This window comes from Caretta caretta, chromosome 8 (assembly GCF_965140235.1).
Source record: "Caretta caretta isolate rCarCar2 chromosome 8, rCarCar1.hap1, whole genome shotgun sequence".
NCBI lineage: Eukaryota > Metazoa > Chordata > Testudines > Cheloniidae > Caretta > Caretta caretta.
In genome coordinates this window covers 78,238,995-78,252,848 of record NC_134213.1, presented here as the reverse complement: position 1 = coordinate 78,252,848, position 13,854 = coordinate 78,238,995, and the positions used below count along the sequence as shown (strand labels likewise).

Here is a 13,854-nt window from a genome sequence, read left to right as displayed (position 1 = left end):
AAATAATGCATAAAGGAAAAATCTCATTACCCCCTGTGTAAACTCCCCCCCTCAATGAAATATATTTTATGAATGTTGCATCACAGTAATAAATGAAGCATTTGTTTCCCGCATAAACGTTCCCTTTCTTGACAATTGGATTCAGAAATAATGGCCAGTAACTGTGCTGTCTGCAGGATTAGGTTCCTTCACCAAAGAGCTTTGAAGTGGCCTTCAGTGTTTGGACTAGAAAGTAGAGCTGTGTGAATAACGGGTTTTTTGGTTCACAGTTCCAAAAAAACTTGAAAAAAAAAGTGTTTCAGGTTAAACAGAAAACTATTTGTTTGGAAATTTGCAGCAAATCAAAAAGTCAAAAAAAATTGTTTTGTTTCAACTGAGCATTTTTTAAAGTTTTTAATTTTTTAAAATAAAACTGAAGAAAATTTTAAAACAAGTAGACATCTTGAGCCGAAAAATCAAAACATTTCATTTTTGAAATTGTTGAAACGAAACATTTTGACTTTTTTGGATTTTTTTTTTACACAAACAATTCAGTGATACCAACACAAATTCATGAAATATTTTGGTGTCGCCGAACCTGCATTTTATGCTGAAAAAAAGTTGTGGACAAAAAATATTGCCCAACTCTACCTATTTACATATATTTATCAGGACTAATCTTCTTGTCTACAGTGATTTTACAAGAATTGTACTATAGTTTCAACAAAACAACACAACAAAAATAAATAGCAAGGGAATACAAATCTAATAGCACCACTGGAAAGTGTTTAGAATTCAAGCCTTAAATATTATAATTGCCTGATATCATGGAAGATTTTATGAGATTATAGTAGATAAGGAAAATATGAGAATATGGAAAGCATAAAGACAGGTCTCATAGCACAATGGTCTGCATTGTGAAATATGCAATTCCTAGTTTCATTAGAAAGAGCAAGTGCCATAAAAACAGGTGGGAAGCCTCACTTTAAAGTTCCCAATTTGTTTACAATTTTAAAATCTCTGAGTAAAAACCCTGGGTCTAAGTCGTCTCTTTTTACAGAGTAGCTCAGTTAAAGTACTCAGTGGAGCAACTCTGGATTTATGCGGTGTAAATGACTGTAGAATCTGTTCCATTGATTTGAATGGAGTTACTCCTGATTTCTTACAGTGTGAGATGAGAATCAGGCTCCTCGTGATGTAGCCTGGCTGAAGCGCTTTAGCAATTCCTTTAGCAATCCCCACGAATTCACTGGCACACAATCATTACTCTCTCCATAGAGCAGCATGGCAAAACCTGCACTGGTGTGCGTGTGGGAGGTTAAAAAGGAAGTCAGAATCTAGACTCAAATTATAACCTAGCACAGGGGTCGGCAACCTTTCAGAAGTGGTGTGCCGAGTCTTCATTTATTCACTCTAATTTAAGGTTTTGCGTGCCAGTAATACATTTTAATGTTTTTAGAAGGTCTCTTTCTAGAAGTCTATAATATATAACTAAACTATTGTTGTATGTAAAGTAAATAAGGTTTTTAAAATGTTTAAGAAGCTTCATTTAAAATTAAATTAAAATGTAGAGCTGCCCGGACCGGTGGCCAGGACCAGTGTGAGTGCCACTGAAAACCTTTGCACGCGTGCGATAGGTTGCCTACCCCAGACCTAGCAGGTTACAAATGAAAAGGATAGAACTTCCCACCAACTGATAGATATAAAATGTCACAAACATAAAAACATTATAAAGTCAGGTTTGAATTTGGAGTGCTTTTCCTTCCGTGATTAATGATTGGCCTCAAATAGGATGGAAAAGGAAAGCAAAGTTCCCCTTGAACTAGCTTAAAAATGCCACAACTAAGAAAAAAATATTGTAACATCAGTTTAAAAAACAAAACAAAAAAACCCCTCTACTAAAATGTAAAGGTCAGGAAAGATTTGGGTGTTTTTAAATGCTGTCTTGAAGAAATTTTTATAAAGGTTAAGATGTCATGTAGTTTCAGAGTTACGGGCATTGGAGGGGGGTCCATGAGTGCCAGCTACACCTCAGGCCACTCAGTGACTGTGAGACACAATGACAGTGGACAGCAGGAGGCTGGCAGATCAAGACTCTCACTGTGCCACTGGGGAAAACCATGTATTGCTCCCCAAACAATACAAGAGCTGTGTGAATATTTCAACCACCAAGTTCTAGGCAGTGTGAGTTCGTATAAAATACAAAAATAGTCCTGAAAAAACAACACAAGGGTCTAATTTAAATTCCCCAAATCAAGGAAATGTAGAGGACAGGCTCCTTCCCTGTCCTTAGCTCAATCTGCTGTGCCTTGCTATTGCAGTGCCTATGGCTTGCATCTGATGAAGTGAGCTGTAGCTCACGAAAGCTCATGCTCAAATAAATTGGTTAGTCTCTAAGGTGCCACAAGTACTCCTTTTCTTTTTGCGAATACAGACTAACACGGCTGTTACTCTGAAATATGGCTTGTACAGTCACTCAGAGCCAAAGTCATCCCTGGTGTAAGCCTACTGAAGTCAATGGAATTACACCTGGGAAGAATTTGACCCCATCTGTTTTGAGATCCTTATAATAAAGGGCTGGGCGAGGGTAGAGAGGCAGCCTTAAGTCTGTGTCTTCTTTCTTCTATAGTCAATGGGGGTGGTGTGTGGGCAGGGTAATTTCCTTTCCCTAGTTCTGACAATGATGCCCTAACTCTCGCGGTCCTTCACTAACTCCCCATCCCTTTCTGTTCAAACTCACTGCTCTCACTTTTAAGGTTTTGCACAGGCCTGGCCTTGTCTACATCTTATTTCTCCTCTCCGGTTGCTCCCCACGTTTCACTCTAGTTCCTACTCTCTCATCAGGCATTACAGAGCCCTATGGGCTTGATCCAAAGCCCAGTGAAGTCTTTGGGACTTTATCTCCCCTTCCCACTCTAACCTTTGAGCCTTTTCGCACATTGCTCTGCTTCTCCTGGAATGACACCCATCTTCCTCTGCATCCAGTGTCTTCACCCTCCTCTTTCAAATCTTTCCTCAGAACCCACTTCATTTATTTGCTTCATTTACTTTGCTTTCCACTGATGATCTCCACTTCTGGGATCTCCAGGTTAGAAACATAAGTGGGCAAGTTGTGGTGGATATTTTTGGTAAACAATTTGGTGAACTAAATGCCTAAGTGTGGTTCAAAAGGTCAGTGAACCCATAGTTTGTTTTGCTCCCAAGTGTTCATATAGGCGGAATTCTGGTGGTGTGAATATTCATAAAATAGGAATAATACAAACAATCCAAAAATAGTCCCACGGAAAATGAATTTGTTTTATGGTTAAATGAATTTGATTTCTGGATGAAAGAACAGCTGACTGATGGTGCCCAATCAAATGTTACAAAGAGGCCAGACAAATAATGGAAAACAAAACAAAACAAAACGCTTACAAAACTACTGTTAATTATGAATAGCTTGACTGCTCTAGTGCTAGGATTAATTCACAGTACAATGTGACTCATATAATCTTTAACTCTTCTCCTTTTTCCTACCTCTCCCTTTGTCTGTTTACCCCATTTCCTATATTCACCTGTTGTACACTGCAAGCTTTCCATGGGAGATACGATGGGCCAGATCCCCAGCCTGCCGTCTGGCAGCTTTGCATTGTTCAGGCAGCATAAAGCAGCCAATTTAATGGGGCAGCTGAGAATTTAAATGGGTGGCATAAATCTGGTGTAGCTGACTCAGTGTCACCAGCTCCCAGTACCTACCGCTGGTGCAGGGACACATTGGGACATAGGAGGCATAGCTGCAGCACCTTGAATTACAGCAATCACCAGCCAGCAGAATGTCCTTCAGAGGCTGCTCTAAATTATGCTGGGGATCCCAGCCAACCCCAGGATTGGAAGGGCAGAAAGGTGTCTTAGAAGTAGCTGCCCCTGACTTCCCACTCAAGGCTTGCTTGGAGCAGGGCTCAGTTGGACTCTCTTCTATAGAGTATCACTGTCTATAGAGTATCATACGAAGTGCTAGTGTTGTATAAATATTCACTAAAATAATGCACAACAATACCACCAAATCTTCTGAGGGTGTCAAGTTAAAGTTTCCTTAGTTTTTGTAATTGTCTAGGTTCCTCAAACGCTCTAAACGTTTTTTTCTGCAGGTCTAATCAATAGAATGATTTCTCTGACTACCTGAAATGGCTCTGCTGCAGGTAGTAAAATAAGAAGTTAGCCCAATTTTTGCAACAGCACAGATGCAAATAGCTATAACTATTTTTTATAGAAAATAAAAGTATCTTTATCACTCTTGGAGAAAACAGAAACGTTGCCCGGCTGAAATGATCTCTCATTTAGCAAACAAAACAGTTTTCCTTTGTAAGATGTATAATGTATGTAGCTGGGTGATAAAAACCTCATACTGGAGATAGGGAACTTTGCTATGGAAAGTACGCACATGCGAGCCACCTCATGACCTCTCCTCACTCCATTATCCTCAGTCTCAGAGCACTCACTGCACAAGCAGAGCTTAGAGGGCCTAGCGTAATTTTATTTTTTCTCCATCTCTCCAGTAAGAAAAGGTATTCTATATAGTATTTGAATACCATGCTTGTTTCTCTATCTCTCTCTCACACACACACATACACCCACTCCCTCAAACAAACCCCTATCTTGTACTCTAGAAGTCTAGTTATAGTGTTAAAATGATGCTGAAACACAATATGGAGGCAGATTTTTCTGTCTAAAACTGGCTGGATTTTCCCCTAACAGCTGCACTCTAGATTTTAATTAAATAATACCAGTTGTGCCTTATTTAACTAAGCCAGCACATCTTCCTTATGTCCTGGTATTGTATTAATTTCATTCTGTGATTTTTTTCAACCTACAGGTTTACATCAAGATCGGTACCTTTCTGTTGCTAAAAACTATGCCCACACAATACTAAAGTTTGCAGAGTCAGGGGTATATTTTTAGTCAGGCTAACCTTGCCCCCCTGTTGGCAGGTGCAAATTGTGCCTGCAAAATGAACTGTGGGCGCAAGTCTGAGTACCTGACCCTCTAGCTATCTCACTTGCACATCCACAGATGTACAAATATGCAGAGGCAAACTGAAGGGCACCTTTCTAAAAGTGAACCCCTGGAAATCACAAAGGGCAAGAAATGCCAAAGCTAAGATTGTAGCACCACTTTTAGCTCTTATAAATTGCATATCTTGTATGTTTTAATGATACACATTTGTATACAAACATCAGCAGTAATGAGTTAAACAATGCAATTAACCAGAAAAATAGAAATAGGAAACACTGCTTTTGTGCTACACAGCTGAGTTAACTAATATTGCCTTTGGAACCCTATCTTTGTTATTTCCTGATTTTTTCCCAACAACTACATCACTTATTTGCATTTAATTTCCTTGTTTTTTTAAAAAAGACACGATTCCTGATGGTTAATTTTTTTTAGCATTTTAGTCGTCCCAAATAATCTTTGAAATTCAGAACTTTGTTGCTGCTATTATTTGACTGGGAATGTTTTTTTTGGGAGATCAGAGGACCAGGGCAGGGTACATTCATGTACACTGTGACAGCTGCATCTTTGCAATGGAACAACAGAAAGCTTGGAATTTGCAAAATATCCTAGAAAGCAGCAATACTAGTGAGATCCTAACGTTATGTGAAGTAATTACCTTTGATCAAAGGTCCAATCCAAATTAAAGGTAATGGAAGATGGACCAAGCCCTTTCTCTGCACCTACAATTGTCCCCAATAATATGATATATAAAAAAAGATTTTTGTTGAAAAAAAGATTTTGCCTGCTTGGTTGTTACCTTGGAACTTTAGGTCCTGGCTGTCCTGAAAGTTGCTGGTGATTGGAGAACAAATGAAGCATGACAAGACTGTGACAGCTGAGCATTTGAGAAGGGAAGGGATTTTTATTTGGACTTTGTGGTTATTGCTTTTGTTGACACTTACTTCATTCTAATACTTAATTGGAGAAAGGATGTCTTTGTTAAAGACACTGCGCTGTGCATCCTTCCATTTACGAGTGAGAAAGAATAATACACATCCTGTGAGACCCACACAAAGTCTTCCAGGGAAACCAAGGAAGACCGAACTTGACAGCTTCACTTCTCTCCCTGTGTTTTTCCAATGCAACCCAGGAGCAGAGCATACCTGCACATACAACTTTGAAAAAAGTATCTGTCATACTCAGCACTTTTGTGCACAGGTTGTAAGCCAAATGGCTAACACTTATTTGACATGTTGTTATGTTATATGCAAATGTATTTTAAAATAAATCTGTGAAAAACTTAAAGCACAGTCTGCAGGGATTTCTGTCTAAATCCCGCAGAGACTACCCCATTTTGTTCTTTAGCGAAAACAGAATTCTACAGATACCAGAGCAGAACAGGATAAGGAGAGCAGTAAGGGAGAAAGTAGATCAGGTTAATTTCACTTAAAGGAATAGGGCCAGGTCTTGAGGACAGAAAGAAAGAGCAAGAAAAAGAAGCAGGAAAGCAAATGATCCCATATGGAAAGCAAAGAAAAACATAAAGTAGAGCCAGAATCATTTAAAAAAATACAGTTTGATCCTGCACTATTTACTCTGCCAAAACTCTATTGATTTCAATGGGAATTGTATGGGAGTTGAGGATGCAAGATTGTGCCCCTTGTGAAGTAGGGATCCAAGACGAAATTTCTTTCCTTACTTCTCTTGATGAAATTAATATATGGCTGTGTTACTCGACCATCTCCTATTATGAATTTTAGAGCAATGTCTTCCCTGCATCAACAGAAAAAGAAAGAAAGAAATGAAAAAGCCCAATGAAAGAAGCAGACAAACAACATTGTTGAGCTAAGGGAGAAGAAGCTTATCGCAGTGGGACTCTGACTCCTCATTCATGCTAAATAGGATGATGACTAGTTTTCAAGCAGCCGGGCTGCTGACACAATATCCTTTGGAAACCACTCTCTGTTATTGGTGAATCTCTTGTATCACATTTGTGTGGGTACCATTGCCCATTACTAATCAGCATAATGTCAAATGGGATCAACATTAACGGTGGCAAACATGATGCACAAAACAAACTTGACGTTGGCGATGCATCTGTAAAACTGCGTGAATCAACAGAGCCAGAGCAGATGTGCATTTGTGCAATTCATGCTGTGAACATTTGAGTGCTCTGTTCATGGAATCTGGTCCTCAGAGCTGATAGATCAGATATTTCATGGACCACATTCCATGAACAGAGCACTCAAACGTTCACAGTATGAATAGCACAAATGCACATCTGCTCTGGCTCTCTTGTTGCTCTGTCATATAGGACCTGTTTGTGATCTCACGTATCAATACCGGTGGAATTCTATCCATTGTATCTGAATGGAGCTATTTGTCATCTACACTGATGTAACTCAGAGAAAACTCAAGTCCAGAGACTCCCATTTGTGCAAATTTAATTTCTGTTTCCTTTAATAGGACTTACTTTTTCACACTGAAGAGTGAATACTTAAGATGAAAAATATCCCTGGATCCAAATACTTCCTGAACTTTGAAAAACTTTGTATTCAGATCCTAATTTTATGTTTTGGGACTATCATCAATGATTATGCACCATAATTTCCCTCTCCTTTAAGAGTAGTGTGAGCTGGGGTAGTTTGGTTCAGGGAGCTAATGCTCTGCTTTCATCTTTGGAAATGTAGGCTCAGATCCTCAGGAAATGTGAAAAACAACATCAAATTCCCTCACACAAAAATACAGTGCAAACTACACATTTACATTTAAAATACTCATGCATGTGTTCAATATTATGTTCTCACATCACTTTTTTACTTTAAAAAAATCCTCCTTGACAACAAAAGGGAAATAAATACACAGTTGATAATCCCACAGGTAAGAACTCTACAGGTAGGAATGCTTGACCATATCTAGGCCTACAAACTTATAAATATGCTTGGGTATGCATCATGTTCTTTAGTAAATTCAAACTCTCAGTAAATAAGATTCTTGTTCTTTTCCTTTAGCCTGATGGAGGTATCACAAATAGCCAATAAACTATAGTATCAGACAGAGACACTTGTTGCTTGTTTAGACATATGACCTGACAAAAAGTAGGGGAAATTAAAAACAAAAAAACAAAACTCATAACAAAAACCCAAAGAGAACGAAAGAAATATGCCAAGAGAAAATGTGGCACACATCCTTTATACATGTTTAATTTCTGTTGTTTTGGTTGGAAAACAGCTGCAGGTGTCCTCTAATTATATCACCATTTTCACAAATATCAACTGTCATATTTAATTTGTTACATTTACCGTACAGCCTCCTCGAACAGAACACTTCTTTCATTACACATTTAGTGCCAGAGTTTCTAACATTCAAGCTAACTTTCAAGCTAGTCAATTAATGCATTATTTACAAGTTAAATGTTATTAAAAACAGATTCTTAATTTACTAATGATTCAGTAGACCCCAGGCAATATTCCAATTTGTTTTTCTTGAAAATGGAATAACACTTAGAACAAGGGGGAAAATAATGTCAAAGATAGTTTGGCCTACTCATCTGTGCTGTAGTTTCTGCTGGTTTTTTTTTTTTTACCTCCTAATTCCCCCTCCTGTTTTTTTATATTGTATTTTGAACACATCAGCTAACCAGTTGCAGAATGATTGAGAGGAAAGGTCTATGAAAAATGAAAAACTGCACAAACACTATTGTGAGTTTTGTTTTTGAAAAGCACCAAGCAGCCTGGAATGATTCAATACACATGTTCACCGTACAATACAGCACATTTTGATTTACAGCACCATTCTAGCATTACAGCAGGTTAAGAAGGTTAGAAGTCAAGGGAAATTAAATGTTATTAGCATTCTACTGTTGTTGTGCTGTGAGTCCATACCTTTTCAAATGCACTTTTAAACTCATATTTGTTTCTAAAGCTTTTATCTCATCAGAAACTTTCAGGAGCGCTTGTGTATAGTTAGCCTTTTCTATTTTTGTGCGGCTTTTCCTCTCATATATATGCTTGTTCAGATGCTTCATTAAAGACTAATTCCCTTCCTATTCCCTCTCCTTCACCCTCAGACTGCAATCACTTACAATATGGTGGTTGCCATTAAAATCAGAAGTACCATTTGAAGGTAATTATTGTTAGGACACTTAATATACCTGTAACTCCATGGTAATGCTAATGAGTTTCAAACACTAAATGTCAACATTTTAATGATGACCATTGTGGCTTCAAGATAATTGTGTCAATGTGTTTGTTTTAATTTGGGGGAAAAGTGAAATCCAAGCAGGAATTCATGATCATATGCATTTTCTGCCATAGCATGGTTTTTAAATTATAGGTGTACCTGACTCACAAATTTTGGGTCTGGCACTGAACATGAATTTTGGGTGGGTTAATGTATGGATTCAATGTGCTGGGTTTAGCCTGTCACAGAGATAGGCCTACGTTACAAAGTTCAGAACCAGATATGGACAAAAATATGGATCCAAACTTTGTGTTTGTCTGTGCGTGCACTGGGGAGGTGGATGGAGGTACAGAAGGTCAGATGTGAAGTTCTGGTTTAGGCCCATGGCTGTTGATGGGTCATTTCAAAGAGGTGGCCAATATCAGGATTTAAATTCCTGTGGGCCTCAGATATTCAGGGTGAGCTTCCCTAGACAGCTAAATGTTTCAGGCGCCCCTTTTGTGGCTGTACCACATAAGGGATAAAAGTCTACTACTGCTAACAGCTTACAATGTTACTCCCTTAACTTAGGCGGTGGAGGTGGAACTAAAGTTCCGGGTTCTACCCCTGCTGAAGAGCTGTTGTGGTGGATCATTATAAGAGCATACATCAGAAAATTTCAGACTTTGAAACTAATTTTGTGTTTATTCAACTTTACAATCACTTCTCTGTACTATCTGTGTTTCACATACCAAGAAACTGCACTACACTATGCAATCGAATTAGTTGTACCGTGACTCAAAGGCATTAAACAATGACTTTGATATTTTAAGTACTGACTAAGAGGAATTTTTAATTCCTTCCTCATAATGAAACAAACAAAAAAAACCCCCTTCAGTTACACAACCTTGAAACACGTATTCACTCTCTATTCTGGGTGAGACAGTAAAAAACCTCAGAGCATTTAGTTTGCTTAACGGCAGAATTAAAATTAAACAAGCATAGACGTGCAACCTGAATGACACCCAGCAATGCTAGAGTAACAATTTGTAGCTTCTAAAACCTGTTATTTAACATAAGGGGTACATTTTTGGGGAATTTTTCAGGTGCTGCTGAGTCTAACACCCGCTCCCCCTGCTTCTTTGCGAGGGAGGGAAGGAGAGAAGGGGAGGGGACTTGTACTCACTTGATCAGAAGAGTCTCTGCGAGAACTCCAAAGCACACAGCTGCTGCGTGGAATACAGGACTGGGTGGAGGGTCCTTAAAAGCTACCATCATTCGATAGACAGCAAGGGGAATGATAGTCATTACAGCCAGGACCAAGCAGAGGAAGAGCCAATTCTGCCAGTGACAACACAGGATTCTCCACACTGATCCTTTCTGTAGCTGGTACTGGGGAAAAAAAGAAAAAAAACAGGTGAATTAATGCTGTGAAACTATGAACATTAACTGCTAATGGCACAGGACAGAGCACCTAAGTGATGATTCACATCTGACAATAAATATATGAATAGCTGTTGAAAGCTTGTTTGATTTTCACAAAGGGAATTAAACAAACATTCATTTGTTCATTAGTCTTGAGCAACACTTTTATGGTAGGAGATGCATTAAACCTTAACATGTGTCTGCAACCAAGATATTTGGGGTTTTTAAAGATTAAGACACAAATCAATGCATACTGTTTATGCAGAATGGCCTTGAACTACCTGTAATGGAGTGAGATATAGTTATTATACATTAACGCTGTGAATCTTTATCCTGTTGTAGGCTAGTAGGGATGCTATGTCTTCAAAGATAGACTGAAAGGGCCCAGTTCTGCACCTGCTGGTGTGCCTGCATAAACGTGTTTTCCTTTAATAATTTAAAAAAGCAAGCAGTTTAAATCTGCTTCCTGAGTTAAATTATACTGAACTGATATCCTCCCCCCGTGATAAAGTCACTGCATGTTGCAATCTGCACTGCAGGGTGAAGGAGTAGAGGATAGCTCCAATTTATGACTTCTTTAGGACAGCTCCCAAAAGTGCTGGGTCAGTCCAGCATGCTGCAAAACTAAAAAACGAAACTAACCCAGATGTAACTGTGATAAGAAAAATCTCGTCTGCATCATGAGTTGACAGTGTCATGTCATGTCAGGTTTGTGCAATACCATGTTGCCGTGACATGAGATCACAGCGCTGACCCATGACTGTGGCAGGGAAGCACATAGCATGACTTGGGAAGGGATGTGTGTGTGTGCACCATTTTGTGCTCGCCTGATCCTGGGACAGCTGCGTGGTAGGCCAGTCTCCTGGTGTAAATTACAGCCATCTGTAGGCTGCTCTACATTATACCAGCAGCCATTAGCTCCAAGGGACTCTCATGGCACCTGGGGATCAGGAAATCCCAAGTTACTCAGACCTTGACCCTTCTGTTGGCTGCAGGAGGGGTATAGCTCAGAACTCATTAAATAGCTGTATGCCACTGGAAGATCCCCTTAAGTAGACTGGAACCTTCTGTGGCTGGTTACATTGGCTTTAGGGCCACTTTGTAACACTGGTGCAGTGTCAAACAGCCCGAGCCCAAAGAAGAACCTGTGTCCATGTTCTTTTGATCTGCAGGGCAAGACTGGAAGGTAATAAACGGAAAGAAACTGAAGACCTCAGCTGGTGTAAACCACTGTAGCATCACTGAATTCAATATGCCCATTCTAGATTACACTAGCCCAGAGAGATTTAACCTGGCTCAAGTGAATAAGCTACACTGTGTCTCTTTTCCCAGAGGGCAGTTGTTTTGTGAGAAGGGCTGCATGGTGTAAAGTTGGATATGACTGGGTCAGTGCAAACATAATCACAGACCTCCAGTCTCCCATTTAGGTGCCTCTGGGTCTTCACCTCATCTCACCAAGCGATAACATAAAAGGTTACGACGTGCAAAGCAAAAAGCTCATGTTGTTAGCTTCCTGAACTTGGAAAAAAATGAATTCCTAGAATTACTGTAAGCACAACACACACACTCGACATCATATGCCACTGAAATGGATGGAAGATGGCATCTGAATATTATTATTAATTTAATAACATATTCACATGGTTTTTATAATAATCTTACACATGGATTTTTGCATTACGATCAATGAGGGCTGTACATTTACTTGACTTATTATAATTCATCTTACTATTCAGACGTACAGTGGTAACACTGGTGAACAGCATTGTTTTTGGGAGATAACCACCAGCATCTTGTGATATCCCTATTCATCTGTTGTAATGTTTAGAAGTAGGGCTCTTAACTGTGGCTATTGGACCTGACAGCATTCTGTATTTCTCTCTGGCTCTTCAGTGCCAAAACCAATTAAAGACAGGCTGTGCTACCTATTGTCACGACTTAGTGTCTCAAATCCTGGCCTGGATTAAGTAGTCAGGGAAGAGAGTGCTGATTACATTACACATCCTTCTGACTACACTGCATGGAGAATACAAAAGGGCAACATGGCTTTTTGTGAAATATTGCAAGAAATCTCATGGGATAATAATTTATTATTTACATTCAGGAACTTCTCAATGGTCTCAGTGAAGATTGCAGCCACTCCAGCCAATGTGCTGTACAAATGCATAAGAAGTCAATATCCCTGAAGAGCTTACAATTTTCAGACAATCATTGTGAAATGTCCTCCAAGGGGACATAATGTAACAAGGACCATCTTTACTATGTTACCCTTTTAGTTTGTGATTGCAGGTTCTTCTGGGAATTTCCTTATATTGCATCTCTCAGCAATGCTTTGACTTGGCTGTAGATTAAGCAGCTATGTAAAATATGCACAGAGAATTGTATACAGCCCATAGAAGAAGAAAAGTAAAAGATCACCCTTTTCTGTATTTGAACAGGATTGTAAATATACAAGTCTCAGAGAGGCAAGCCAGTGTAGGAAGAGTAGAACCTCTGCCCATTCCAAAAATATGAGAACTTCTCAAACACCACTTTCTTCCTTCTCTCTGGCTCCTACTGCATTCATCTATCTCCCTCCCCACAACTTCCAGGCTACATCCCTGCCCCAGGACCCTCCAGGAGAGACTAATTTGCTCTAGAGATGGTCCCAAACTAAACTCTGGAGCTGACTACCCTGAATTTTGAGAAAGTTGGATCTGAATCCAAATGCTGTGACTTGAGCAAGTTTTACTTTGCCCTCCTGAACATAACAATATGCTCCAGCTACAACTGGCTAAACTCCTTCCTCTCCATTCCATGAATGGAGAATAAAGTTCCCCTACCTTTGATGATCCCATTGTAGGACCTAGCAGCTTTGGCACTGTGTCTTCAGGCATCTGGATACCAGTCAGTTCAAACCATTTGCACTGTGGGGCATGAATCCTACACAATAGTGCAAAATCTCAAAGCATTAATAGACTGCTAGTCAGCACCTGGCAGGTCAGTTGACAGTCCTGCACCTTATTTCTAAAGGCAGAGGGGCACTACTGGACTGTTGTGAGCTAGGAGGAATTCAAGTGGCCCAGCAGAGGATTGCAAAGAGAGAAGGCTTGTGCATCAGGAGAATGGAAGCTAGATTTTACTAGATGGTCATAAGAAAGGAGGAGGGAACAGGGACCTGTTAGTGGGTGTTCAGATGAGAGAGTTAGCATTATTATTGGCATCTCAAGGAGGTAAAGGAAAAGAGAATTAGAAAGTTCAGATGTGTTTTGGTAGGTACCCAAACTCTTGTATGCTTTGTTGAACAAGAGATGACCCAACCCATAGAGATCAGACGAG

General features: G+C 39.5%; 1 protein-coding gene across 2 annotated transcripts in view; it reads right to left on the bottom strand.

Annotated features, from left to right (window-relative positions):
- LOC125640838 (uncharacterized) overlaps positions 1-13,854 on the bottom strand; it is a 197,797-nt gene that overhangs the window by 14,497 nt on the left and 169,446 nt on the right. For both annotated transcript variants that reach the window (XM_048859855.2, XM_048859856.2), the window contains one exon: positions 10,298-10,503. In XM_048859855.2, coding sequence (XP_048715812.1) covers positions 10,298-10,503 — 206 coding nt within the window. The remainder of the gene's footprint in view (positions 1-10,297; positions 10,504-13,854) is intronic.